This window comes from Pipistrellus hanaki, assembly GCF_964339955.1.
Source record: "Pipistrellus hanaki genome assembly, chromosome: 7".
NCBI lineage: Eukaryota > Metazoa > Chordata > Mammalia > Chiroptera > Vespertilionidae > Pipistrellus > Pipistrellus hanaki.
The window spans coordinates 31,843,276-31,871,239 of NC_140509.1; the positions used below are offsets into that span (position 1 = coordinate 31,843,276).

Sequence of the window (27,964 nt, forward strand, 5' to 3'; positions counted from 1 at the left end):
GGCGGCTGCGCCCTGAAGATTCCCTCCGGTGCCCTTTACGGTAGCGCGTCGCTCCAGTCTGGTTTGGAGTCAGGCGGGCTCTGCCCCCTCCAGCCATGTTCTCTCTCCGAGGCTGCGGGCGCTGGGTCGCCGCCTCCCTCGCCAAACAGCACGTCCCGCCGCCGGCCCGGCTCAGCGGCGACAGCGCTGCGCCCGGGACCCCGCGCTACGACGTGGTGGTCGTGGGCGGCGGGCACGCGGGCACGGAGGCGGCCGCGGCGGCCGCGCGGTGCGGCTCCCGGACTCTGCTCCTCACGCACCGGGTGGACACGATCGGTGAGCGCAGCCGCTGTGGAGCTTGGCGTGGGACGCAGGTTGCGAATAATCAGTCCCCCTCTCCCCCTCCCAGTGCCTGCTGTGGCCCCTGTTCCCTGCCCCCAGGCTGGTGGGAATCCTGGGGTCGGTGGTTTGGGCCCGACGTGTCCCGACGGGTCAGGACTCTGGCTTAGGCTCTGCCGGGGCCACGGGTTGTGCTGCCGCCGACAGAAACAGTAGCTTGGAGGATGTGGGGGGCGGTGCCTTGGGAAGGGGGAAACAGAGTATTCTACTTCGCTGATAGCTTCTGATTTCATTGCCGTTTAGCCTTTACTAGCTTGTTGCTTTGGCTAAAGAGGGAATTAACATTATTAGTGATCGTTTACAAATGACCGCTGTGTTTTTTTCTCAAAACTTTGTTTTGAAGAAGGATGCTACCTTTTGTTGCATTATGTGTTTCTGCTGGGTGTTTGTTCCCCTGTTTTGTGACTGGTTCCCTCCCGTGCCTGCCCTGACCAGGGCGGGGGATAGAGCCTTCCACTGAGGTACATGCTCTTGATCAGAATGGAACCCAGAACCTATGAGTCCACAGGCCAATTCTGTAATGCACAGAGCTAAATCGGCTATGCCTAATCTCCCTCCCCCCTCCCTCCCCCCCCTCTCTCTATATTTATATATATATCTTGATTTCAGAGAGGAAGGGAGAGGGAAACAGAGATACAAACATCAATAATGAGAGAGAATCATTGATTGGCTGCTTCCTGCACATCCAGCCTGCAAACAGGCATGTGCCAGTGACCAGAATCGATCCTGGGACTCTTCAGGTGTGTCCTAATTCATGCACTGGGCCTTTAATATATAATTCCCAGTGCTTGAATTCGTGCATGGGTGGGGTCCAACCAGCCTGGCCAGGAGAAGGGGACATGGGCAGTTAGCCAGCCAGCCTGCCTACTAGTCGAACTCCTGGTGGAGGGGACAATTTGCATATTAGCCTTTTATTATATAGGGTATTCACTGAGTGGCCAGATTATTATGTGTTCAGAGATCATAATAATCTGGCCACTCAGTGTACATGCAACTCTCCTGGGATAATGGCTGGCCCATATTAAGTGGTCAGTTGTTAACTGTTGTTTTACCATCAGCTTTTCTACATAGCTGACTTAAATTTTTTAGTGCAGTGAAAAATTTACTGATTTGTACATTTCTACTACCACTGCCCTCCTCAGGTACTGGTGCCACACTTGGGATGTTAGTAGCCTCTATTTAAGAGCCCAGATGATCACTAGATCTTATTCCAACTCCAAATGATTGGGAATGAATGCTGGCTTCCTGGCGTTCTCTGTTGTGAAAAATTTTGAGGACTGAGCAAAAGAAAGCGACATGTTCAACTTTTATGCCCATAGGAGAGAAGCTCCTTGTAGGCATGTATTTCTTTGAGAAAAAGTTTTCAGCAGTTTAAAAAGATGAGGATTTCTTTGCATTTGACCTTCACAAATGTAAATTTTATAAATAGGCTTGTAATATAGTTACACTCATTTAATAAAGGGCCTAGAAGTTGTCTAGTTTAGGGCTATAAAAGAGTAGTGGAGCTAAGCCATTGTGGCTCAGTGGTTGCACATCAACCTATGAAACAGGAGGTCAGGGTTCCATCCCAATCAGGACATATGCCCAGGTTGCAGGCTTGATCCCCGTTGTGGGACATGCAGGAGGCAGCCGATCAATGATTCTCTCTCATCATTGATGTTTCAGTCTGACTCTACATCTTCCTTCTTCTCTGAAATCAATAAACGTATATTTTTTAAAAAAAGAAAGTAGTGGAATTTCAATAATTTTTGGTGTTTTAAGTGTTCTGTTTTTTCCCTTTTCTGTGTATGAGGAGACTCATTTCTGGGGGTCAAAGTTTAAGAAAATGTCAGAAATTAGTGGGGTTCAGGAATTTTTGTAAAATTAACCGATATATAATGGATATTAAAAGCTACATCATTATCCCTGGCCCAGTTGCTCAGTAGGTTAGAGCATCATCCCGGATACACTAAGGTTGTCTTTGGTTCCCAGACAGGGCACAATGCATAAATAAGTGAAACAACAAATTGATATCTATCACTCTCTCTCTTCCTCTCTCTGTTTCTCTTTCTCTCACTCCCTTCCTCTCTCAAATCAATTTAAAAAAATAAAGGTAAGTAATTTTGATGAGTAGCAATATCCAGACCTCCAAATAAGACTAGGAAATTTTAAAGAAGAGATATAAAATATGGTTTTTACTTTGAGGAAACTTATAATTTAATTATTTCTGCAAAAAAGAAAATAGAGATGGCATTTATAGAAGACATAATTGATATAACAGTGAACCACTCCCAAGATTACTTTAAAGTATTCTTGATTTGGAAAGGTTTCATGAGGTAAAGATTTCAAAAACCATATTTTAAAGGAAAAGGCAAACTAATGAAATAAAATATGCATCAAAGAAAAGATTGAAAGGATACTACAGGCAAAGGTTTGTCTTCCAGATTGCTTGAATTGTGCCCTATTGGGACTTTGGAATTTTCTTTTTAGTGTTTGTTTCAACTCTCTTATTTTTTATCACATGAGCTGATTCTAGCCACTTGTACAAACAATTTTCTATTGCACTCACTACCGTATTGTGAAGTGCTCATAAATTTATTTTGTCTGTTTTCTTTAGGTCAGATGTCCTGTAATCCTTCCTTTGGTGGTATCGGAAAGGGGCATTTAATGAGGGAAGTGGATGCTCTGGATGGCCTGTGTTCCCGAATCTGTGACCAGTCTGGTATACATTACAAAGTATTAAACCGGCGTAAGGGACCAGCTGTTTGGGGTCTGAGAGCTCAAATTGATAGGAAACTCTATAAACAGAACATGCAGGTGAGAATAAGGCACAAAAGCAGGAGAGATGGTAGTGAACGTTTAACTGTTGTTTCAACTTGCACTCTCTTTTGACAGAAAGAAATCCTAAATACACCACTGCTTACTGTTCAGGAGGGAGCCGTAGAAGATCTTATACTTACAGAACCAGAACCTGAGCACACTGGGAAATGCCGCGTCAGTGGTGTTGTTTTGGGTATGTATCAGTTATAGAGGATAATAACAGTATCAGACTCCCTGTAAGCAATTTATTTTAGAGCAGAATATGGGGATATTTACTTTTCTAGGAGATTGTTGTGTTTTCTCTTCATGAATGAGGAAAACTATAAAAAGATCAGAATTCTTTCATTTTGGCATTTGTGAAGCTTAGTCAAATTATGGGCTCATCTGTACCACCTGTAGGACTTTAGCCTGAATAATTGAGTCTTTTTTCTCTTGTTTTTTTTTTCTGTTGTACTTTTTATTTTTTCTAGTTCTGATCTTAAATCTTTAAAGCTTATATTTATAAGATTATTATATGTTTTTTTATTTATTTATTTATTTAAATATATTTTATTGATTTTTCACAGAGAGGAAGAGAGAGGGACAGAGAGTTAGAAACATCAATGAGAGAGAGTCATCGATCAGCTGCCTCTTGCACACCCCCCACTGGGGATGTGCCCGCAACCAAGGTACATGCCCTTGACCGGAATCGAACCCGGGACCCTTCAGTCCCCAAGCTGACGCTCTATCCACTGAGCCGAACCGGTTTCGGCATATGTTTTATATTTAAAAGGGTTACGTATTGCCGAAACCGGTTCGGCTCAGTGGTAGAGCGTCGGTCTGCGGACTGAAAGGTCCCAGGTTCAATTCTGGTCAGGGGCATGTACGTTGGTTGTGGACACATCCCCGGTAGGGGGTGTGCAAGAGGCAGCTGGTCGATGTTTCTCTCATCGACATTTCTAGCTCTCTATCTCTCTCCCTTCCTAAATGTAAAAAATCAATCAATAAAATATATTTTAAAAGGGTTACGTATTAATTTTTTAATCAAAATATCACATGCACCTAACTTTTATAAAAATCAAGTAGAATTTAAAAATGTGTATATCCCCTAACTGGTTTGGCTCAGTGGATAAAGCATCAGCCTGCAGACTGAAGTTCCCATGTTCGATTCCAGTTAAGGGCACATGTCTGGGTTGCGGGCAGGGTCTTTAATTGGGGTGTGTGCAGGAGGCAGATGATCAATGATTCTCATCATTAATGTTTCTCTCTCTCCCTCTCCCTTCTTCTCTGAAATAAATAAAAAATATATTTTTTTAAATGATGAGAGATGCCGAAACCGGTTTGGCTCAGTGGATAGAGCATTGGCCTGCAGACTGAAGGGTCCAGGGTTCGATTCCGGTCAAGGGCATGTACAGGAGGCAGTTGGTCTATGTCTCTCTCTCATCGATGTTTCTAGCTCTCTATCTCTCTCCCTTCCTCTCTATAAAAAAATCAATAAAATATATTTTTAAAATTCTTTTAAAAAAATGATGAGAGGAACTGTGCTGGAGAATCTCAACATTTACAATACAAATCTTGAAACTGGCTGGTATGGCTCAGTGGTTGAGCATTATTAGCCTATGAACCAGGAGGTCACAGTTCTAATACCCGATCAGGGCACATGCCCAGTTTTGGGCTTGGTTCCTAGTAGGAGGCATGCAGGAGGCATTGATCAATGATTCTCTCTCATCATTGATGTTTCTATCTCTCCCTCTCCCTTCCTCTCTGAAATTCATAAAAATATAATTAAAATACAGATCTTAACTTAATTTCCCTATTATAAAATTTCAGATTTATTATTGGGTCGGCAACTAAGTAATTGCGGATTTTTAAAAAAACAATTTTTTCATGGAACTAAATAACTTTATTCTGTAATGTATTGCCCATTTTGATCAATGACCTTTTGCCATCTTTCAGGCAGCATCATAATCCCACGTTCAAAAAACTTCTGGTTTTTATTAGCAAAAAACTGAATCAGGTACGATTTGACATCATCATCATTATTGAAATTTTTACCATTCAAGGAGTTTTGTAAAGATCGAAACAAAAAGTAACCAGATGGTGCAAGGTCAGGACTATATGGTGGATGTGGCAAAACATCCCAACCAAGCTCCATTAATTTTTGCCCAGTGACCAAAGATGTGTGTGGCCTTGCATTGTCATGATGGAATACAACACCTTTTCGATTTGTCAATTTGGGCCGCTTTTCTTCAACTGCATTGTTTAATTTCGTTAGTTGTTCAATGTAGACATCAGAATTGATCGTTCGGTTGGGTGGTAAGAGTTCAAAGTAGACAATTCCTTTGTAATCCCACCAAACTGATAACAAAACCTTCTTTTGATGAATATCAGCTTTTGATGTTGTTTGAGTTGGTTCACCTGGCCTGCTCCACGATCTTTTCTGCTTGATATTGTTGTAAACAACCCATTTTTCATCGCCAGTTATCAGTCGTTTTAAAAATGGATCATTTTCATTACGTTTCTTTAGCAAATTGCAGCTGCTAATGCGTTGCGTTAACTGTGATTCTTTCAGTTCGTGAGGAACCCATGTATCGAGTTTTTGAACATAGCTAAGTTGTTTTAACTGATTTTCAATGCATGTATGTGATACATGAAGCTTCTCTGCAATCTCACGTGTTGTACTGTGACAGTCTGAATTGATTATTGCTTTGATTAGGGCGTCATCAACTTCAACTGGACGACCAGAGCGTTTTTCATCTTTGAGTGAAAAATCACCAGAACGAAATTTGGCAAACCAATTTTGACACTGCCGTTCTTTTAAGGCTTCGTCACCATAAACAGCACATAACTTTTTATGAGCTTGCGATGCGTTTTTCCCTTTGAGGAAATAAAAAAGCAAAATATGACGAAAATGTTCCTTTTGATTTTCCATTTTTCAACGAACGCCAAACGAAAACTACAAAACAGATCAAAAAACTTTTTTTACTGATTAACAGCTGAATAGCCAACTATCAAATAACAAAATGTGTTTTACATTTGTACTACGTCTGCAAACTAAAACTTCAACTGAAGACATATATGTGTGAAACCCGCAATTACTTAGCTGCCGACCCAATAATTTTTTAAAATGCGGAATACATATATACATAGTAAGCAGTTTAAAGGGGACAAAAGAACATAGCGTGAAAAGGTGGTCTCTCTCTCATCTGTCCCCCAACCAATCAGTGTTGTTCTTCAGGAGCATTGCTAAGTGTCTTGGGTAGTCTTTCTATCTGTGAATATACATGTATCTTCGTGTGTGTGTGTGTGTGTGTGTTTCACATAACAGCATATTATATACACTGACCTGTACTTTTTTAAAAAACACATCTGTTTGCTTTGCATCTGGGAACTATGTTTCTTTTTTAGAAGCTTGTATTTTTGTTCTGGTGATTATTTTAATAACTATAATTTTATATACTATACTTAATCTTTTCTTTCTTCTGTCAGTGTTTGTTGACTTTCCACTATGAGTAATTTATTTCCCTTTTCTCTCTTCTGTTTTCTATCCTCTGCAAATTTAATGATTACATTATTTTTGTTAGTATAGACCTTATACCTTTATTTATGTTTTTATTACTTAATGTCCTATCTTTAAATGCTATTTTTTAACCTGTCTACTTTATAGGCTTAATAATGAACTTTTTTTTTAATCTGCAACACAGATTTCTAGTTTCAGGAGAACACCTAGTATATAGTGAATGAACCAAGACCACACATTTTAAAATTTCAGAACACCAGAGACACATAAAAGATCATAGAAGCTTTCAGAAAGGGGGGGGGGGGGGGGCGTGGGGGTCATATACAAAAAAAATTTAAGTAAATATGCACTGATCTTCTTCACAGTAAAACTGGAAACTAGAAAATGGAGCAAGACTGTAAAAATTCTCAGGGGCAAAAATATGATTTAAACTAGAATTCTATTCTCAGCCAAATTAAGAGTTGAGTTTAAGGGGAGAATAATACATTTATAGATATACAAAGACTCACAAAACCTACTTCCCATGCATCTTTTCTTAGGAAGCTACTAAAAGATAGTCCAGCAAAATGGGGAAGTAAACATAACATAAAATTTGCCTTTTTTAAAAAATATGTGTATTTAATGATTTTTAAAGAGAGAGGAAGGGAGTGGGATAGAGAGATAAAAACATCGATGAGAGAGGAACATCATTAATTGTCTGCCTCTTGCACATCCACCTCTTGGTTCCTGGTTGACAATCAACCTCTGAGCCATACTGGCAGGGTCTGCCTTTTTTTAAAAATATCCTTACCTTAGATTCGAACATGCTTAAAGAGAGGAAAGTGGGGGTAGGGAGATGGAGAAAGACATCAGTGTGAGAGAGAGAAATTGATTGGTTGCCTCCCATATGTGCCCCAACCAGGGATTGAACCCACAACCTAGGTATGTGCCCTGTCTGGGAATTAACCCAAGAACCTTTCAATGCACAGGACAATGCTCAACCAATTGATTCACTCTAGCTGGGCATTTTAGCCATTTTTAAGTGTACAGTTGAGTGTCGCTAAGTCCATCCACAATATTATACAACTATCATCACTATCTATTTCCCGAACGTTCTGATCTTTCTCATCATCCTAAATTGAAACTATTTCCATTAAACAGTAACTCCCCATTACCCAAAGAATAAACCTAAATTTTCCTGTAAGGAATTGTGTGTGGATATAACCTTTATGTGTAGATTCCATCTATTTCTCTTTATTTCAGCCCTAAGCTTCATTCCTACATTCCTCAGTTCTCCCTTTTCCTGGGCTTTGTAGGGCTAATTAGTTCATCCTCATTGGTGTATTCTCTTCAGATTCTTGATTTACAGTCTTCTCCCATTTGCTAGGTCATTTATCACTTTTCCAACCACTTTCTGTCTTCTAAAAATATTTTGAAATGTCTCATCTTTTGACAAGTCTCTCCCACGCATTGTCCTTGTGGTTTTATACCCTTTTGCCCCTTTATTTCATTTTTTTGAAGTTTCAGGAGAAAGAAGGAATTATATGAGGTAGTCTATAAGATTTACTGTTAACGAGAAGTCTTACATTAATTAATTTTTAAAATCAATTGATTTAATCTTTTTCAGTGCTGGCATAATTTTAGGAACATGTGAATAGATGATAGTACATTATGTTCTCCCTCCCAACTTTCTTGGATTCTAGAGATTGATAACATGTAGCCTTCTTACTCATTTGAAATTATTTCTCAAATTTCTAAAGAGAAAGTTTTTCTATAGTTCTAATGTAGTCACATTTCAGTTTGATCCATAGTAACAATTAGAACTTGATTTTTACTGTCTTTCCTATCCTTTAGTGGATGGAAGCAAAGTATATGCAGACAGCGTGATTCTGACTGCTGGGACATTTCTGAGAGGCATGATTGTAATTGGATTGGAGATGCATCCGGCAGGACGTTTAGGAGACCAGCCTTCCATTGGGTTGGCTCAGACTCTAGAGAAGTTGGGGTTTGTGGTGGGAAGATTGAAGACTGGGACTCCACCCCGAATTGCCAAAGACTCCATTAATTTCAGCATTCTAAACAAGCATACACCAGATAATCCATCCAAACCATTCAGCTTTATTAATGAAACAGTGTGGATTAAGGTAAGATAATTATGAAAATCTGGCTTTACAGATAAATATTGGTTATTCACAGAAGGATACAGTAGGTCCTCGGGTTATGTCGGAGATTAGTTCCTACGGTTTCTATGGTTCCTATGGCGCAATGTAATGCAATTTTGGCCGTAAGTTGGAACCCACCCACATAAGCATCTACATCACTCACATGGAGCACATACACAGCAGTAATGAAGTGAAACATTAAAAAAATTTAAAAGATGCCCTGGCTGATTTGGCTCAGTGCATAGAGCATCAACCTGTGGACTGGAGGGTCCCAGGTTCGATTCCGGTCAAGGGTGTGTACCTTGGTTGCAGGCACATCCCCAGTAGGAGGTGTGCAGGAGGCAGCTGATTGATATTTCTCTTTCATTGATGTTTCTAAATCTCTATCCCTCTCCCTTTCTCTCTGTAAAAAAGAAATAAAATATATATTTAAAAAAAATTTTAAAAGATAACAATTCCTGACCTTTACTTGTGATAAATAAATAATAACATGAAGGCGTATATGAACATACGTCGAAATGATGGAACATTTTTTTTTTTTTTTTTTTTTATAAATAAATGGGAGATGGCGATGTAGCCACAAAATGACATACATCAAGTCCGACGTAACTTGAGGACTGTCTGTATAGCCTAACACATCCTTCTTCTCTGCTTCCCTTTCTCTCTTTCTTTTGTGATCTCTCTCTCTCTCACCTAGTAGCAATGCACTTTATATCACTATTACTTAATGAAAAAAAAAAAAAAGGATCTTTTAAAGGATTAGTTAATTTGGCTGATTGGGTCATTTTCCCATATGTTCTTAAGTTATTACTTTAATAACTTTGCCTATTTAAACATATATATATATATAGGAGCTGGTGCTCTTTTTTTATTTATTTATTTTTTAATATATTTTATTGATTTTCCACAGAGAGGAAGGGAGAGGGATAGAGAGCTAGAAACGTCGATGAAAAAGAAACATTGACCAGTTGCCTCCTGCACACCCCCTACTGGGGATGTGCCCGCAACCAATGTACATGCCCTTGACCGGAATCGAACCTGGGACCTTTCAGTCTGCAGACTGACGCTCTATCCACTGAGCCAAACCAGTTTTGGCCCTATTTAAACTTTTTGAAACAATCTCATACCTATAGAAAAATTGCAAGGCAACTAGAATAATCTCCTACAAACCATTGAAATTCATCCACTGTTAATAATTTATCATATTCTTTCTCTCTAGATATATACCTATATATCTATATATAGATTTATATATAGTATAAAACAGTAGATTACACATTCATACTTTTTTGTTGTTGTTGCTCTCCCTCCCCCAACACACGCTCAGGCACATGCACCATGCACACTCAGAGCCTTCCATTGCTCCACTATCCTATCAACATCCTGTATCAGAATTGTGTGTTGGTCACAGTCCAGGAATCTGCATCGATACATCATGATCACACAGAGGGTCCAAAGTTTACATCTGCATTCACTCTCTGTGGCTGTCGTACAGTCTATGGATTTTGACAAACGTATCTATCTCACCAGTACACATTCATTCTGACGCTTCTTTTTTGTCTGATACATTTGAGAGCAAATTGCAAAGATCATGACCCTTTACTCCTAAATACTTCAGTCTGTATCTCAACTAAACACAAAAACATCCTCTTATAGAACCTCAATTCAGTGATAAAATTTGGGGAATTTAACATTGATTCAATAGTGTTATCCTATATAATAAAAGGCTAATATGCAAATTGTGCCCTCGACCTGGAGTTCGACCAGGAGTTCAACTAAGAATTTGACCAGGGGGAAGGGCCAGCCAGCCAACTGCCTGTGGCCCCTCTTCCTGGCCAGCCAGCTGGCCTGATCGCTCTGATTGGGGCAGGCTGGCCAGACCCCACCTGTGTACAAATTTGTGTACTGGGCCTCTAGTCTGATATGTTCAGAGTCAGATTTTACTGATTATCCAATATTGTCCTTTAATAGCAATCATTTTTTCCCCCAATCTAGGATCATATATTATATTTAATCATCATTTCTCTTTAAAAAAAAATTTATGATTTCAGCCGAAACCGGTTTGGCTCAATGGATAGAACCTGGGGACTGAAGGGTCCCGGGTTCGATTCTGGTCAAGAGCATGTACCTTGGTTGCAGGCACATCCCCAGAGGGGGGTGTGCAAGAGGCAGCTGATCGATGATTCTCTCTCATCAATATTTTTAACTCTCTATCCCTTTCTCTTCCTCTCTGTAAAAATCAATAAAATATATTAAAACAATGTTTAAAATATATATATATATATATATATATATATATATATATATATATATATATATATTTTTATGATTTCAGAGAGGAAGGGAGAAGGGAGAGAGAGAGAGATAGAAACATCAATGATGAGAGAGAATCATTGATTGGCTGCCCCCTGCCTGCCCCCCACTGGGGATCAAGCCCACAACCTGGGCATTGCCCTTGGCCAGAATAGAACCTGAGACCCTTCAGTCCGCAGGCTGATGCTCTATCCACTGAGCCAAACTGGTTAGGGCCATCATTTCTCTTTCATCTGAAATAATTCTTCAGTCTTGTACAATACTGGCATTTTTTAAGAGTACAGGTTACTTTTGTCTTGTCTTTTGAATATTAAAAAAAAAAAGTATATTGTGTTTTTAGAATTGAGGACTAATAATAATGGTTCTAGTTTCTTGTAAGCGTTATCCTAATGAGTGGCTTCAAATATTGTTGTGTGTGTTTTTTTCTTTTTTGAAAACTCACTTTTATATTTTTGCTTTGGGAAAATATAAATTGTGATAATACTTTCTTGGAATATGTATTTTAAAACTTTTATTATAAAATTTAAGTTTATAGAGAATAGAAGAAACAGTATAATGAATCTGTGTGTCCATCACCCAGCTTCAACAAATAACTTTTTTTTGGCATTCTTGTTTTTATCTTCCCTTAATATTTTCTTCTTGCAGATTTTCATCAACAATCTCAAATACCTCATCATTTCACTTATAAATACTTCGTTATATGTCTTTAACAGATAAAAATGTTATAAGAATTAACCATAGTACTATTATCACATCCAGCAAAAACATCATTTCTTAACATCATCCAATATTATGTGTGCAGTCTATTTGAATAAGAAGCAAACTAGTAGAGAGGCAAAAGTGTTATAACTAATTCATGTGTTTTAGCCAGAAGATCAGCTGCCGTGTTACTTGACTCACACCAACCCTAGAGTGGATGAGATTATCCTTGAGAACCTGCATCTTAATAGTCACATTAAGGAAACTACAAAAGGACCCCGGTAAGGAGAAAGTGCTACTGCTCAGTTACTTTAAGAAATGATGCCAGCCTTTTTCATTTGTTCAATTAAATTTTTTAATTTCAATGTCCTTTTCTAGATACTGTCCTTCCATTGAATCAAAGGTTTTGCGTTTTCCAAACCGTTTACATCAGGTTTGGTTGGAACCTGAAGGAATAGATTCTGACCTCATCTACCCCCAAGGGTTATCTGTGACGCTGCCAGCTGAATTACAAGAGAAGATGATCACATGCATCAGAGGCTTGGAGAAAGCTAAAATGATCCAGCCAGGTAAAGAGAATCACAGCCGCCCTTCAGTAGGAGCTCAACGTGGTCTTAGCAGATAGAGGCGGTCGTAACTGCAGGCAGGGCTGCTTAGAGCCTCAAAAGACAAAGCCCAACAACTTGGCATTTAAAATAGTCTTCATTTTTTTTCCCTTTTATTGTTTAAAGTATTACAAATAGTAATATTTTATGTCTCCTTTTTCCCCCATTGACTTCCACCCGGCCTTCCCTACCCTCCAGCACATGCCCTCCCCCATTCCTCCTCAGTGTCTGTGTCCATTTTTGAATAGCATTTAATGATAATATTTGCACCTCTACCTTGAGGCAAGTCCAGCTCTGTTTTTACTTACTTTGTACCATTTATTCTTTGGTCAGGCTATGGTGTTCAGTATGATTACTTAGACCCCCGTCAGATCACTCCTTTTCTCGAGACTCATTTGGTGCAACGGCTCTTCTTCGCGGGACAGATAAATGGCACTACTGGTTATGAGGAAGCTGCGGCTCAAGTAAGGGTTTGTTCAAATGTTAGTATAAACAGAAAGGGGCTGTTCAACCGGTGTTCCTCCTTTTAATGTGTTACGATAATTATATAGATCTTAGATGCAATGCATAACTAATAGAAGACATTTCTGTTTCAGGTTATGTGGAGATGGTTATTGTATACAATAGGATTTTAAAAAAAAACACTTGTGTCTTTATTCTTTTAAAATAGCTTTACTAAATTGATCATGTATTATTATTAAGTGGGAAGTTTTATTCTTTTTATAAATGGGAAAAGGCTAAAAAAGTTTTTAGGCATGTATTGAATGAATCATAGTGTTGTAAAGTGGTACATAACCCATATTCTGTTTCTAAGTAAGGTTCAGATTTTCTACCTCTAGTCTATCCATTCTGGGCAGTGCCTGCTTTCTTACTGGCCCATGCTATTTTACTAGGTAGTGTTCTGAACAGGACAGCTTTTTATCAGTTCATAATGGCCTTTTAAACATTTCAGTCCTCTTGTAGGGTGTCATAGCTGGAATCAATGCAAGTCTTCGGGTCAGACGCAAGCCTCCTTTTGTCGTTAGCCGGACAGAAGGCTACATAGGAGTCCTGATTGATGACCTCACCACACAGGGCACCAACGAACCATACCGAATGTTTACCAGCCGAGCAGAGTTCCGTTTGTCACTGCGCCCTGATAATGCTGACAGCCGCCTCACATTCCGAGGTAACTCTTCGCTGAGTCTGCCAACCAGGTTTACTCTTCTCAGACCTCTCTCATCATGTTCTCTCCTGCCTTCTTCTAGGGTATAAGGAAGCTGGCTGTGTGTCCCAACAAAGATATGAAAGAGCTTCTTGGATGAAGTCTTCTCTAGAAGAAGGCATTTCTATGTTAAAATCCATTGAGTTTTCAAGTTCTAAATGGAAAAAGTTAATCCCAGAGGCTTCTATAAGTATGGGTAAAGTTGTATCTATCAGGTATGCATTTTTAATATCAGTTACAGAACTTACAAATTACAGAATTTATAAAAAAAAAAACAACGAGATCAGCCAAGGCCGGTTTGGCTCAATAAATAGAGCATCGGCTTAGGGACTGAAGGGACCTGGGTTCAATTCCGGTCAAGGGCATGTACCTTGGTTGCGGGCATATCCCCAGTAGGGCGTGTGCAAGAGGCAGCTGATCGATGACTCTCTCATCGATGTTTCTAGCTCTCTATCTCTCTCCCTTCCTCTCTGTACAAAATCAAAAAATTTATTTAAAAAAAACAAAAAACGAGATCATTTCAGAGAGACATTAAAAAATTAAAGACTCCCTACTTATTTTTTAAAAATTTATCTTTATTGTTAAAAGTATTACATATGTCCCCTTTTTGTCCCCTCCTCCCTCTTCTTGCCCCCTCCCCAGGCCTTCAACATGGGTTATGAACATATGCATATATGTTCTTTGGTTCATCTCTTCCTTCCCCCTCCCACTTCCCTCTGAGAATTGTCAGTCTGTTACATGCTTCCATGTCTCTGGATCTGTTTTGTTTTTCAGTTTATTTTGTTCATGAGAATCCACTTATAAGTGAGATTATGTGAGATTTGTCTTTCTCTGACATATTTCACTTAACATAATAGTTTCTAGGTCCCTCCATGTTGTCTCAAAGGGTAAGATATCCTTTACAGATGCGTAGTATTCCATTGTGTACCACAGCTTTCTTATCCTCTCATTTACTGATGGACACTTGGGATGTTTTCTAGATCTTATTTATTGTAAATAATGCTTCCATGAACAGAGGGGTGTATATATTCTTTCTGAATGGTGTTTTGGGATTCTTAGGATATATTCCCAGAAGTGGGATCACTGGATTAAATGGCAGATCCATTTTTAGTTTTTTTGAGAAACCTCTATTCTGATTTCCACAGTGGCTGCACCAGTCTGCATTTATACCAGCAGTGTACTAGGATTCCCATTTCTCCACATCCTCACCAGTACTTGTTGTTTGTTGATTTATTGATTAGTAGCCATTCTGGCAGGTATGAAGTGATAGCTCATTGTCACTTTTATTTGCCTCTCCCTGATGATTAGTGATTTTGAGCATTTTTCATGTGTCTATTAGCCATCTGTATGTCCTCTTTGGAGAAATGTCTATTCAGGTGCTTTGTCCATTTTTTAATTGTGCTGTTTGTCTTCCTGGTGTTGAGGTGTATGGGTTCTTAGTATATTTTGGAAATTAAACCCTTATCAGATACATTATTGGGAGTATGTTTTCCCATACATTGGTCTCCCTTTTCATTTTGTTGATAGCTTCTTTTGTTGTACAGAAGCTTTTTAGTTTGTTGTAGTCCCATTTGTTAATTTTTTCTTTTGTTTCCCTTGCTCTAGGCAATGTATCGGTAAAAATGAGATCTTACTGTCTGTTTTCTTCTAGGATTTTTATGGTTTCATGTTTTACATTTATGTCTTTTATCCAATCTGAGTTTATTCTTGTGTATGGTGTAAGTTGGTGGTCTAGTTTGTTTTGTTTTGGTTTTTATGTACCTGTTCAATTTTCCCAACACCATTTATTGAAGAGATTATCTTTATTTCATTGTATGCTTTTACCTTCTTTGTCAAATATTAATTGGCTATATTGTCATGGGTCAATTTCTAAGATTTCTATTCTATGACAGCACCAGGCTCTTTTGATTACAGTGGCTTTGTAGTATATTTTATATCTGGTATTGTGATCCCTCTGACTTTGTTCTTTCTCAAGACTTCTGTGGATATTAAGGGTCTTTTTATTATTATTATAAGTATTTGGAATATTTGTTCTAGATCTGTGAAATATGCCATTGACATTTTAATCGGGATTGCATTGAATCTGTAGATTGCACTGGGTAATATGGACATTTTAATTATGTTAATTCTTCCAGTCTATGAACACAGTATATGCTTCCACTTTTTTGGGTCTTCCTCTCTTTCCTTTTCATTGTCCTAAATTCTTCCGAGTATAGGTCTTTTACCTCCTTGGTTAAGTTTATTCCCAAGTATATTATCTTTTTGTTGTTGCATTGGTAAATGGGATTTTTTTTTTTTTTTTTTCTTTTTTTTTTTTACTTTTTCTAAGGATTCATTATTGGTGTATAAAAATGCTATTGATTTATGGATGTTAATTTTGTATCCTGCTACTCTGCCAAATTGGTTTAGTAAACCTGACAGTTTTTTGGAGAGGTTTTTAAGGTTTTCTGTGTGTGGTATCATGTCATCTGTGAATAATGAGTATTACTTCCTCCTTTCCAATTTGGATGCCTTTTATTTCTCTTGTCTGATGGCTGTGGCAAGGACTTCTAGTTCTATGCTGAATGAGAGCGATGGAAGCGGACATCCTTGTCTTGTTCCTCATCTTCGGGAAATGCTTTTAGCTTTTGCCCATTGAGTATGAGGTTGGCTGTTAAGCAGATTTTTAATTATAGTAACAGTAATTATTAAATAACCTGCATAGTAGTCACCCAAATCAAAGACATTCACAGGAATGACAGCTTGATTCACAAATAAGATTGATGGATATATTTGTTTACCAGCTAAGTGGCACTGACAGATAGTTCATAATTGTAATTTACTCAATTTTATGGCTGTTTGCTTAAATTTAGGAAGTTATACATTATTTCAAACTTTGCACAAGGAATATATGGCATTATGTTTTGTTTTGATCAAATATCACACTATTTCAAATTTATATAATTAGAAGTTGCATTAAATATGACTAATATGTTTGAGGTCATAGTGAAAGCAGGGGAGCGATTGTTTTCAACTCAGTTTAAAATGCTAATTGATGATAAGAAGATGTAAAAGGAGGCTACAGTTTTACCTTTATCCAACAAATCCTATGATTAAGGTGATTTTTAAAAAAAAGTAATTTGGCCAAATGCTTTCCTTTTCAATTTTGTTCTTTCCCTTAAGGAGGAAACAGGGTCCCGGTGCCCCGTATTTGATTTCAGCAGATATTGATAGCCTCGCATTCAGCATCTCTAAATGAATTTACTTCTTTTTAACTTACTGTTTTTTATATTAAAAATTTATATTTTGATTACATTGACATTTACTAATATCCTAAATGAACTCACTTTATCAATCCTCAGTAAATAAAACTAAAAAGATAGAAAGTTGGTCAAAATACTTTGATTGCTTTTACTGCATACATGCCAGGCTCTGTGCTGAGCACTGACAAGTTGAACCAGACTTTGAGCAGGCTTTTTTTTCTTTTTTTTAATTGATTTCAGAGAGAAGGGAAAAGAGAGAGAGAGAAAGAGAGAGAGAAATATCAAAAATGAGAGAAATCATTGATCATCTGCTTCCCGCATGCTCCTCACTGGGGATTGAGCCTGCAAACCAGGCATGTGTTCTGACCAGGAATCAAACCTTCTGATTCATAGGTTGATGCTCAACCACTGAGCCACACCAGCTGGGTTGAGCAGGCATTTTAACCAGAGAGATACACAAATGCATGTGCACATTCATTTCTTGTCAAGATTACACAGAAACCTATTAATGAGTTAGGTGGCTCAGAAGTTCTCTGATCTTCTGTTGAAGTGGCTCAGAAGTTCTCTGATCTTCTGTTGAAGTTCTCCAACCTCTGTACGCTGAGGCTTAGGCTTGACTCAGAGTATGTCCTTAAGTCTAGACCTGTGAACCAAGCCTTGTAAAAAAAGGGTTATTTTTTTTTAATAAGATAGATGGTCAAGGTTTTTTATTTGTTTGTTTGTTTTTTAAAGATAAGCATATCTAAAGCAGACTTTTTTTTTTTAATATATTTTATTGATTTTTTAAAGTGAGGGATAGAGAGTTAGAAACATCGATGAGAGAGAATCATCGATCAGCTGCCTCTTGCACACCCCCTACTGGGCATGTGCCCGCAACCAAGGTATATGCCCTTGATCAGAATTGAACCCGGGACCTTTTAGTCCCTAGGCTGACACTCTATCCACTGAACTAAACTGGTTTCGGCGGTCAAGGGTTTTTCTTCGGGGTCACAACCCTACTTGATTCCAAAGTAACTCTTTTTTTGGGTTACTCATTAGGAAGTGCATTCCATTTTTAGCTATATACATAAAAGCCTAAGCGACCATTTTGACTGGCCCATAGCTATGACATGCACTGACCACTAAGGGGCAGGCTCTCAACACAGTACACTCCCACAGCCAACCTCCTGCAGCCGGCCAACCTCCCACAGTCTTCCCCCTGGCTGGCCAACCCCAATGGGCCTCAACTGGGCAAGACAGCCCCAAGATTGCCAGCCAGGCCGAGGGACCCCACCCATACACGAATTTGTGCACCGGGCCTCTAGTGTTCTATAATTTCTGAAATTGATAACCATTACCCTTTTGGAGCATCTGGTTCTATAGCTTCAGTGTAGCTTATCTGCTGAGGCCTCTGTAATTAGTTGTCCAGTCCCTGTGGAGACAGAATTTCTGGACTTTCCTAGAGCAGGCTTCCTGAGGGATAGATGAGTCAGACATCTGCAAAAGGCGGTAATGCATGACTGTGATAATAGTATGGACTTAAAGAAGGTTGGTAGGAAGCCTGCGAGTACTTGGGATCCCTGGGTGGGCAGATCTGACTTCCTGTTAATTTGATAATGACTTGTTTTAATTGGTTTTGGGTGGGCAGCATTTATTAAAAAGACAACCAACAAGAAGAGAGAAAGATCAAAGTTAGTAAATAAAATGAATTATGTCAGTAAATATAGGGAAATTGTACAGATCATTGGGGCATTGTGAAAACCACACAAAATGAGAGAAACTATAGAATATTTTGCAGTCTTGGAGCAAGCAGGAGACTTCCTTCAGCTGGATCCGAGCATGCAAAAGGATGACTCTCTTACAGAACATGGGTTACATGGCTATGGCTTAGATGTAAAGTCTTACGGAATTCAATCAAACCCTTCTTATCAAAAGATATTCTGTCCTTACAAGAAAGGACAAGTGGATTATAGCAATGCAAACTTTACCAACAACTCATTTCTCACGATAAGGGAAGGGAGTTGGGGAGAATCACACACATCTTATTGAGGTTCTGTGTTGCAGATGCTGCTGCATTTATTCACTGTCCATGGAAAAAATTAGGTGTCTTGATATTATTTATTCTGAGATTATTATTTCCAAGGAATCCTGTTCTTAATCTGTCTTGTGTTGTATGGGCCCCGCTGTTAATGAAATTTTTGTGTATTTGCAGAGCTCTAGATGTTCTGAAGTATGAGGAAGTTGACCTGGAGTTACTGGCAAAGGCTGTTCCAGAACCCTTGAAAAAGTATACGCAATGTAGAGAGCTAGCTGAAAGACTGAAAATAGAAGGTAGAAATACTTCTTTTACTTAAGATGCCTATATATATTATCTCTTTGCTGTTTGTATAAATTATGAATGGACAGCAGAGCTCTATTTTAAGAGGAGCCATTATTATCATAGGACCAGCATAGTGTTCGACTCTGTGCTACTCAAAGTGGAGTTCCCAGGTTGGGAGCATTGCAACACGTGGGAGCTTGTTAAGAAAGCAGAATATCAGGCTCCACTGCAGACCCACTGAGTGAACATCTGCATTTTACAAGATCCCCATGTGATTACAGTGCACATTTCAAATTTAGGAACTACTACTGTAAATCTCTCCCTTAAAGAAAAAAGCAACAACTCTTTTTTTTTTTTTCTTGAACTTCCTTTTTACAGTTTCCTCATATAATATTCTAATATGAGAAAAATATTACTTTATTTGGCTTTGACAGTATACTAGAACATTTTTACCAATAACAGTACTTATTTTATCAGGCAAAGAAATCCATACTCTTGGGTCCTACTCTGGGTCAGTGTATTGACCCTCAAAGCTACAGAAGACTTTTAAAAAGTTTTTCATTATGAAAAATTTCAAACATAAAAATACTGAGAATAAGATCAGCTTCTGTATTTTGATAGAGGAAGTGTTTTCCTGGGGTGGAAATTATCTGGGTCAAAAGGCAAGTAACAGAATGAAATGGGGAGAACAGTAGGAAAAGTTGGATGATGATGCCCTGTTCAAACAGGAAAGGATTTTAAAGCTCCTTGGCCCAGCGAATGTGGTAAGAATGCTACATTCTTGCTAGCAGTGGCATCTTCTATGAGTTCCAGAGAGGCCTATCACTTGCTACGCTTTGGCTGCTTTCATAGGATGACCCAAATGCTGCCTGCCATCCCTCCATGCAAGTTAACAAAAGCCTAGCAACAAAAGAAAACCCATTTAAACTCTAGAATCATTCTTTCAAATAATCAGACACTAGTAGTGTACTAATGTATAAGAAGTAATACTGACCTTTTATTTCGATATCATGATTTCTGTATTAAGTAAAAATTACTTTATTGAATGTTTAGGATCCTAGCATTGGAAAAAGGTGATTAAATTCTACATTTTTAACTTGATTTGCAACTTAATTTGTCCAATAAATCACCAGGTTCAGGTTAGAATAATCCAGAATAATTTAACTTGTTTGTAAATAAAGACTCTTAATTAATATCCATGGCCTAAAAGAAACCACACTAGGTTAAAATATAAGACATATCAGTGCTTTTCTAGTTACTTCACAGTTTTTCCACTTAAGGATCTTTTAAGTTTCTTAAAGGCAGAAATCAGTTTCAGATTCTTTATATTATCTCTGATGTTTTTGCTATATACATATTTGAAAGATTAAATATACTTTAACATATGTTTTCTCATTTATATCCAATTATCCCTTGTCTATTCACGAGTCATAAAGTTGTATTACAATTTGTTGTGCTATATTGTTATTTTGCAATGTTGTAGTAAGCCCTTCATGTGCATTATTTCATTTGATACTTGTAGATGTCCTATGAAGAATAGGTATTAGCATTATTACCTTAATTTTACAGATAAATGGTAATTTTCCAAAGAACACACAACTAGTGAGTGGCAGAGCTGGGATTGAATCTAGCTTGTCTAAAGCCTGTGCACTTCACAACCACCCTTTGACTATCAGAAGTCATCTAAGTTAGCCCTTAAATTTTCTAGATAAACAAAGGGAGGGCCAGAATGATTATGACATGCCGATAGTTAGAGGGTAATTCATTGGCAGAGCCAGGCTGAGATTTTCTGGCTACCAGACAAGTGATGGAAGCAGGTGCTACCAAAACCTTCAGAGAAAACATTTCTTGAACAGGACAGAGTGACTACCTCAGGTTAGGTTTTAAAATACATTTTGAGTTTATGTTTCTAAGAACAAAATGCTTTAATTATAAAATAATGGCTGAATTACCTTTTTAACTTTATGTCTGAGTAAAACCTTATTTAAATTATGTTATTTGAGAAGCTTTAAATAAAAAAATACAGCTTTATATGTTCATAATTCAGAAACATTTTCTTGAAGAAACATCTGTCCTTTAGGACTTAAAATTAAAACCCACAGCCTTTTGAGGGATGTTCCACCAAAATTTGCATGAGAAGAAACACAATTTCTCTTTTAATTTTCTAAAGTTTTGAAATGAAAGGGCAGTCAGTAAACTACCAGACAGACATTGTAGTAATATGTTAGATATTCCCTCTATTTTAGCTTTAATCTCCTTCTTCTTTACCACATCGTTGTATTCCATTGTGTAGTACCACAGTTTTTTAATCGACTCATCTGCTGATGGGCACTTAGGCTGTTTCCAGATCTTAGCTATGCTGAATTGTGCTGCTGGGATATATTCCTAGAAGTGGGATCACTGGGTCAAATGGGAGTTCCATTTTTAGTTTTTTGAGGAAGCTCCATACTATTCTCCATAGTGGCTGCACTAGTCTGCATTCTCACCAGCACTGCGAAAGGGAACAGGTAACCCCACCTCACTCATGGTGTTGAATGAGATAATGCAGCAAAAGCTCTTTATAAATTATAAAAGGTTATAAAAATGTAACTTGTTAATGTAATCTATCATGACATAATTTATTTTGTTCTCCAGCCACTTATGAAACAGTATTGTTCCATCAGCAACAAGAAATAAAGGACATTCAGCGAGATGAAGCCCTCCAACTGCCAAAAGACCTGGATTATTTGACTCTCAGGGATGTGTCTTTGTCCCAGGAAGTTCGAGAGAAGCTACATTTCAGTCGCCCGCAGACGGTAAGAAAACAGACAGTGCATAGGAATAGGTTAAAAATTAAGAGCCTGTGCTTTCTTTTTTTTTTTTTTTTCTTATAAATTTTTTTATTAATTTTTATTTTTTACATATATGTCCTTACACCCCTACTCATGCCCCACCCCCCTGTTGTCTGTGTCCATTGATTAGGTTCATATGCATGCATACAGTCCCTCTGTTGGTCTCTCCCCCTTACTCCCACCTTCTCTGAGGTTTGACGGTCTGATTAATGTTCCTCTGTCTCTGGATATATTTTTTGTTCATCAGTTTATATTGTTCATATATTCCACAAATGAGTGAGATCATGTGATATTTATCTTTCTCTGCCTGGCAAATTTCACTTAGCATAATGTTTTCCAATTCCATCCATGTTGTTGCAAATGGTAAGAACTCCTTTTTTACCGCATTGTAGTATTCCATTTGTAGATATACCACAGTTTTTTAATCCACTCATCTGCTGATGGGCACTTAGGCTGTTTCCAGATCTTAGCTATGCTGAATTGTGCTGCTGTGAACATAGGGGTGCATATATCCTTTCTGATTGGTGTTTCTAGTTTCTTGGGATATATTCCTAGAAGTGGGATCACTGGGTCAAATGGGAGTTCCATTTTTAGTGTTTTGAGGAAACTCCATACTGTTCTCCATAGTGGCTGCACCAGTCTGCATTCCCACCAGCAGTGCACGAGGGTTCCTTTTTCTCCACATCCTCACCAGCACTTGTCGTTTGTTGATTTGTTGATGATAGCCATTCTGACAGGTGTAAGATAGTACCGCATTGTTGTTTTAATTTGCATCTCTCTGATAATAAGTGACTTTAAGCAGTTTTCATATGTTTCTTGGCCTTCTGTCTTCTTTCGAAAAGTGTCTATTTAGATCAGTTGTCTATTTTTGATTGGATTGTTTAAGTTCTTTTTGTTAAGTTGTATGAGTTCCCTATAAATGTTGGAGATTAAACCCTTATCGTTGATATCATTGTTGAATATGTTCTCCCATGCAGTGGGCTTTCTTGTTTTATTGATGGTTTCCTTTGCTGTGCAGAAGTTTTTACTTTGATGTAGTTCCATTTGTTTATTTTCTCTTTAGCTTTCACAATGCTTTCTTTTTTAAACCTGGAATTACCATCATCATATAACTAAGGTTTAATTCATCATAAGAAAGTAACTTCTTATTTTCAGTATCTCTTTCTATGACAGATGCCAATATATTTTTATGAGGAAAAATCTTAGTCTAAATAACCACAAGTAAAGAATTCGGTTGATTATAATTTGGTGATTTTCAAATCACTTCTCGGATCCCTTTCTGGGAGCTCAGTAGTGTGGCCTTGGGAGCAACTAGGAGAAAGGGGAGCCAAAGAGGTTTCCTGCCCCATGCTTTAGCCCAAGTGTGTGTGTGTGTAGGTGTGTGTGTGCGCATGCCTGTGCACCTGTATGTGCAGCTACATGCTTGTACACACACAGACACACATTTGTAAATGTCTATAAAAATCTTTGTTGTGTATAGTATTGAACTTCTAATAAATAGCTAAAGACTAATAGGTTGGCCCTGGCTGGTTTGGCTCAGTGGATAGAACATCGGCCTTCGGAAGAACGGTCCCAGGTTTGATTCTGGTCAAGGGCACATGCCCCAGTTGCAGTCTCGATCCCCAGTCGGGGGGCGCGCAGGAGGCAGCCAATCAATAATTCTCTCTCTCATCTTGTTTCTATCTCTTTCTTCTCCCTTCCTCTCTGAAATCAATAAAGATATATATTTTTAAAAAAGACTGACAGGCTGTATTTATTGATTCTAAGACATACATTTTAACATCTCTGAAAAGCTAAGTTGTACCTTAAAAATTGGTGGTGTCTCATAGTTTAATGACAGTGGGTTTTTTGTTGTTTTTAGTAGTGGTTCATAACAAAAAAGGAACATTTAAACAAAAAAAATTTTTTTAATATATTTTATTGATTTTTTACGGAGAGGAAGGGAGAGGGATAGAGAGTTAGAAACATCGATGAGAGAGAAACATCCATCAGCTGCCTCCTGCACACCTTCCGCTGGGGATGTGCCACAACCAAGGTATATGCCCTTGACTGGAATCGAACATGGACCTTTCAGTCTGCAGGCTGACGCTCTATCCACTGAGCCAAACAGGCTAGGGAACAAAAATATTTAATGATTTTTAAAGGAAGGAGTGATTTCATAAATATGGCATATTGTTCCTAGCAATAGGCATGGAAACCATGGAAATAAGCCTTAAATTTTATACCTCTATATACTATTCGTTTGGGGGTTATATTTTTATGGATAGTCATAGGCTATACTGCCTAGGATTATGGCTACTAGCCAAATAGACCGTTTACATTAATTAAAATTTTTAAGAATTAAAATTCAACTCTTCACTCATATTAGCCACATTTCAGGTGCTCAGTGGTTACATATGGCTAGTGGCTACCATGTTGAACATACATTTTTTCAATGCAAATGTTATAGAAAATTTCCATTATCACAGAAAATTCAGTTCGATAGCACTGATCATCATGCTCACAATCCTTTACTCAAGTTCTAAAATACAAAAAGCTCTGATAAATGTTTGTTGTAGACTCATTTGGTGGCAAAACTGACCTGAATTGGCCTGGGGTTAGTCATTACATCACTTAGAGTTAATATTCATATATTTCATTATAAAAATACAATACAAAAATATTGAGATTAATTATAGGGTACTGCCCAACACACTGCTAGGGATGTTACATTAGTTTAATGAAAAGAAAAAGTAAGTGTCCCAACATCTGTTAGTTATGTGATCTTAAACAAGTCATTTTAATTTTGCTAAGCCTCATTTTCCCCATTTTAAAAAAAGGGGGTGGGGGGAGCTCTAACCGGTTTGGCTCAGTGGATAGAGCCTCGGCCTGCGTATTCAAGGATCCCAGATTCGATTCTGGTCAGGGGCATGTACCTTGGTTGCAGGCACATACCCACTAGGGAGTGTGCAGGAGGCAGCTGATCAATGTTTCTTGCTCATCAATGTTTCTAACTCTCTAACCCTCTCCCTTCCTCTCTGTAAAAAATCAATAAAATATATATTTTTTTAAAAAGGGAGATAATAACATTACCTATTTTATAGAGTTGTTTTTGAAAACATTAAGGTAATAGTTTTGAAAATATTTTATAAATTGTAATATATAAATTGTTACTGTCAAAAAAACCAAGATGGTGGTGTAGGTGAGCAACTAATCTGCCACCTCGCACAACAATTTCAAAACTACAACTAAAAGACAAAATGTCTATCACCCAAAACCACGGGAAAGCTGGCCGAAAGAGAAAGGAGCACAAGCGCTGAAAAGTTGAAAAGCCTAGGTACGGAGGCACGCGAATCGGGCTGGTGGAGGGTAACTGGGCATGCGGATTTTTTTCAATCAGAAGGGAAACAAGCTCCCGATCACTTTGAAATCCAGTATCTGGGATCACGCGGGGACCCACACTCCTATGGGGAGAAGCTGGTTTGTCGGCCATCGGGTCTGAAAGTGAGGGTGACTTTTCTGCAGAGGGGTGCACAGGAACGCAGGGACTTGGAAATGCTGAAAAGCAGAGATTTCTGACAGCAGCCATTGTTGTTTGCCATGCGCCAGCCTAGTGACGTCCTGAGATCCTGCCCCACACATTCTATAAACCCACCCAGGCTCCACACAGCTGCTTTTGCATAAGCAGCGAAAATGCTGAGAAAAGGAAGGGGATCTCAAACAAAAGAAATGGAGGAGAACAAAAGACGATATAGAGTTCAAAACCACCGTTATATGGTTTTTCAAGAATTCCCTAGAAAAGGCTGATAAATTTAATGAGACCCTCAAGAATATATGAAAAGGAAATTAAACCAACTAGAAATTAAACATACACTGACTGAAATAAAAAAATATTATACAGACACCGAACAGCAGACTAGAAGAACGCAAGAATCAAGTCAAAGATTTGGAATACCAAGAGGAAAAGGCCACTCTTACAGAGAAGCAAGAAGAGAAGAGAATCCAGAAAGTTGAAGATAGTGTAAGAAGCCTCTGGGACAACTTCAAGCAAACCAACATCAGAATTATGGGAGTGCCAGAAGAAGGGAGAGCAAGATACTGAAAACCTATTTGAAGAAATAATGTCAGAAAACTTCCCCCACCTGGTGAAAGAAATAGACTTACAAGTCAAAGAAGTGCACAGAACCCCAAACAAAAGGAATGCAAAGAGGCCCACACCAAGACACATCATAATTAAAATGCCAAGAGCAAAAGACAAAGAGAATCTTACAAGCAGCAAGAGAAAAAGTTACCTACAAGGGAGCACCCATAAGATTGTCAGCTGATTTCTCAACAGAAATTATGAAGGCCAGACGGGAGTGGCAAGAAATATTCAAAGTGATAAATAGTGAGAACTTACAACCAAGATTACTCTACCCAGCAAAGTTGTCATTCAGAATTGAAGGGCAGATAAAAAAAAGCTTCACAGATTTGCCGAAACCGGTTTGGCTCAGTGGTAGAGCATCGGTCTGCCGACTGAAAGGTCCCAGGTTCGATTCCGGTCAAGGGCATGTACCTTGGTTGTGGGCACATCCCTGGTAGGGGGTGTGCAGGAGGAAGCTGGCCAATGTTTCTCTCTCATCGATGTTTCTGGCTCTTTATCTCCCTCCCTTTCTCTCTGTAAAAATTCAATAAAATATATTTAAAAAAAAAAAAAAAAAAAACTTCACAGATCAGAGAAAGCTAAAGTAATACACCACCACCAAATCAGTATTATATGAAATGCTAAAAGGTATTCTTTAAGAAGAGGAAAAAGAAGAAAAAAGTAAAGATAAAAGTTATGAACAACAAGTACATATCTATCAACAAGTGAATCTAAAAGTCAAGTGAATTAAAAATCTGATGAACAGAATAAACTGGTGAATATAATAGAATCAGGGGCATAGAATGGGAGGGAATTGGTAATTCTCAGGGGGAAAGGGGTGTCTGTGTGGGGGATACGGAAAAGACTGGACAAAAATCATATACCTATGGATGAGGACAGCAGTGGGGGGGGGGGGTAAGAGCAGAGGGTGGAGTGGGGACCAGGTGGAGGGGAGCTATGGGGGGGACGGGGGGGGGGGAGAAACAATTGTAATAATCTGAACAATAAAGATTTGTTTTTAAAAATTGTTACTGTCACTGGAAGGAAAATTTTATTTGACATAGCTCACTTTGTTTTTCTTGTGGTTTCAATTCATAGATTGGGGCTGCAAGTCGGATACCTGGAGTGACACCTGCTGCCCTCGTCAATCTGCTCAGATTTGTGAAGACCATTCAACAAAGACAGGCAGCTATGAATGAGTTGCCCAAATCTGGTCAATGTGATACAGACAGACTTGAAGAGAAACAGTTATAGCTTTCTGTTCATCAGAGACTTATAATCAATGTAAGAGTATAGGTAGGAGATAAGTATTTCTATTAGAAAACCTTATTAATTATTATGGCTTTGTCATTAATGAAGAAGACAGATATTATCATTGTGCTTAGTTACAAACTCTTAATTTATACTCTTTCTCTCAGGTGTTTTAATGCAGTGAACCTATTAATATAACTTTGTGCAAAGCCCATTAAAGAGAGATATAGTGTCCTGACTGGTATGGCTCAGTTGGTTGGATGATGTCCCGTGTACTGAAAGGTTGATGATTCAATTCCCAGTTTGAGCACACACCCAGGTTGCACAGCCACTTGGTATTTTGCTCTCACATTGATGTTTCGCTCTCTCTTCCTCTCCCTTCTTCTCTCTCTAAATATCCATTTTTAAAAATCATCTTTAGCTCTAGCCGGTTTGGTTCAGTGGAAAGAGCGTCAGCCTGTGCACTGAAGGGTCCCAGGTTCGATTCTGGTCAAGGGCACGTGCCTGGGTTGCAGGCTCAGTCCCCAGTATGAGGCATGCAGGAGACAGCCAATCAATGATACTCTCTCATCACTGGTGTTTCTATCTCTCCCTTCTTCTC

At 38.5% G+C, this 27,964-nt stretch overlaps 1 protein-coding gene across 1 annotated transcript; it reads left to right on the top strand.

The window, feature by feature from the left end:
- MTO1 (mitochondrial tRNA translation optimization 1) lies at positions 1 to 27,595 on the top strand. Its single transcript, XM_084889234.1, has 12 exons — positions 1 to 315; positions 2,975 to 3,174; positions 3,253 to 3,370; positions 8,510 to 8,799; positions 11,998 to 12,110; positions 12,208 to 12,398; positions 12,768 to 12,898; positions 13,398 to 13,602; positions 13,682 to 13,853; positions 19,072 to 19,190; positions 21,814 to 21,974; positions 27,211 to 27,595. Exons 1-12 carry the CDS (start codon positions 96 to 98, stop codon positions 27,364 to 27,366), a joined length of 2,076 nt encoding a protein of 691 aa, XP_084745360.1. The 5' UTR covers positions 1 to 95; the 3' UTR covers positions 27,367 to 27,595.
- The last annotated feature ends 369 nt before the right edge of the window (positions 27,596 to 27,964 follow it).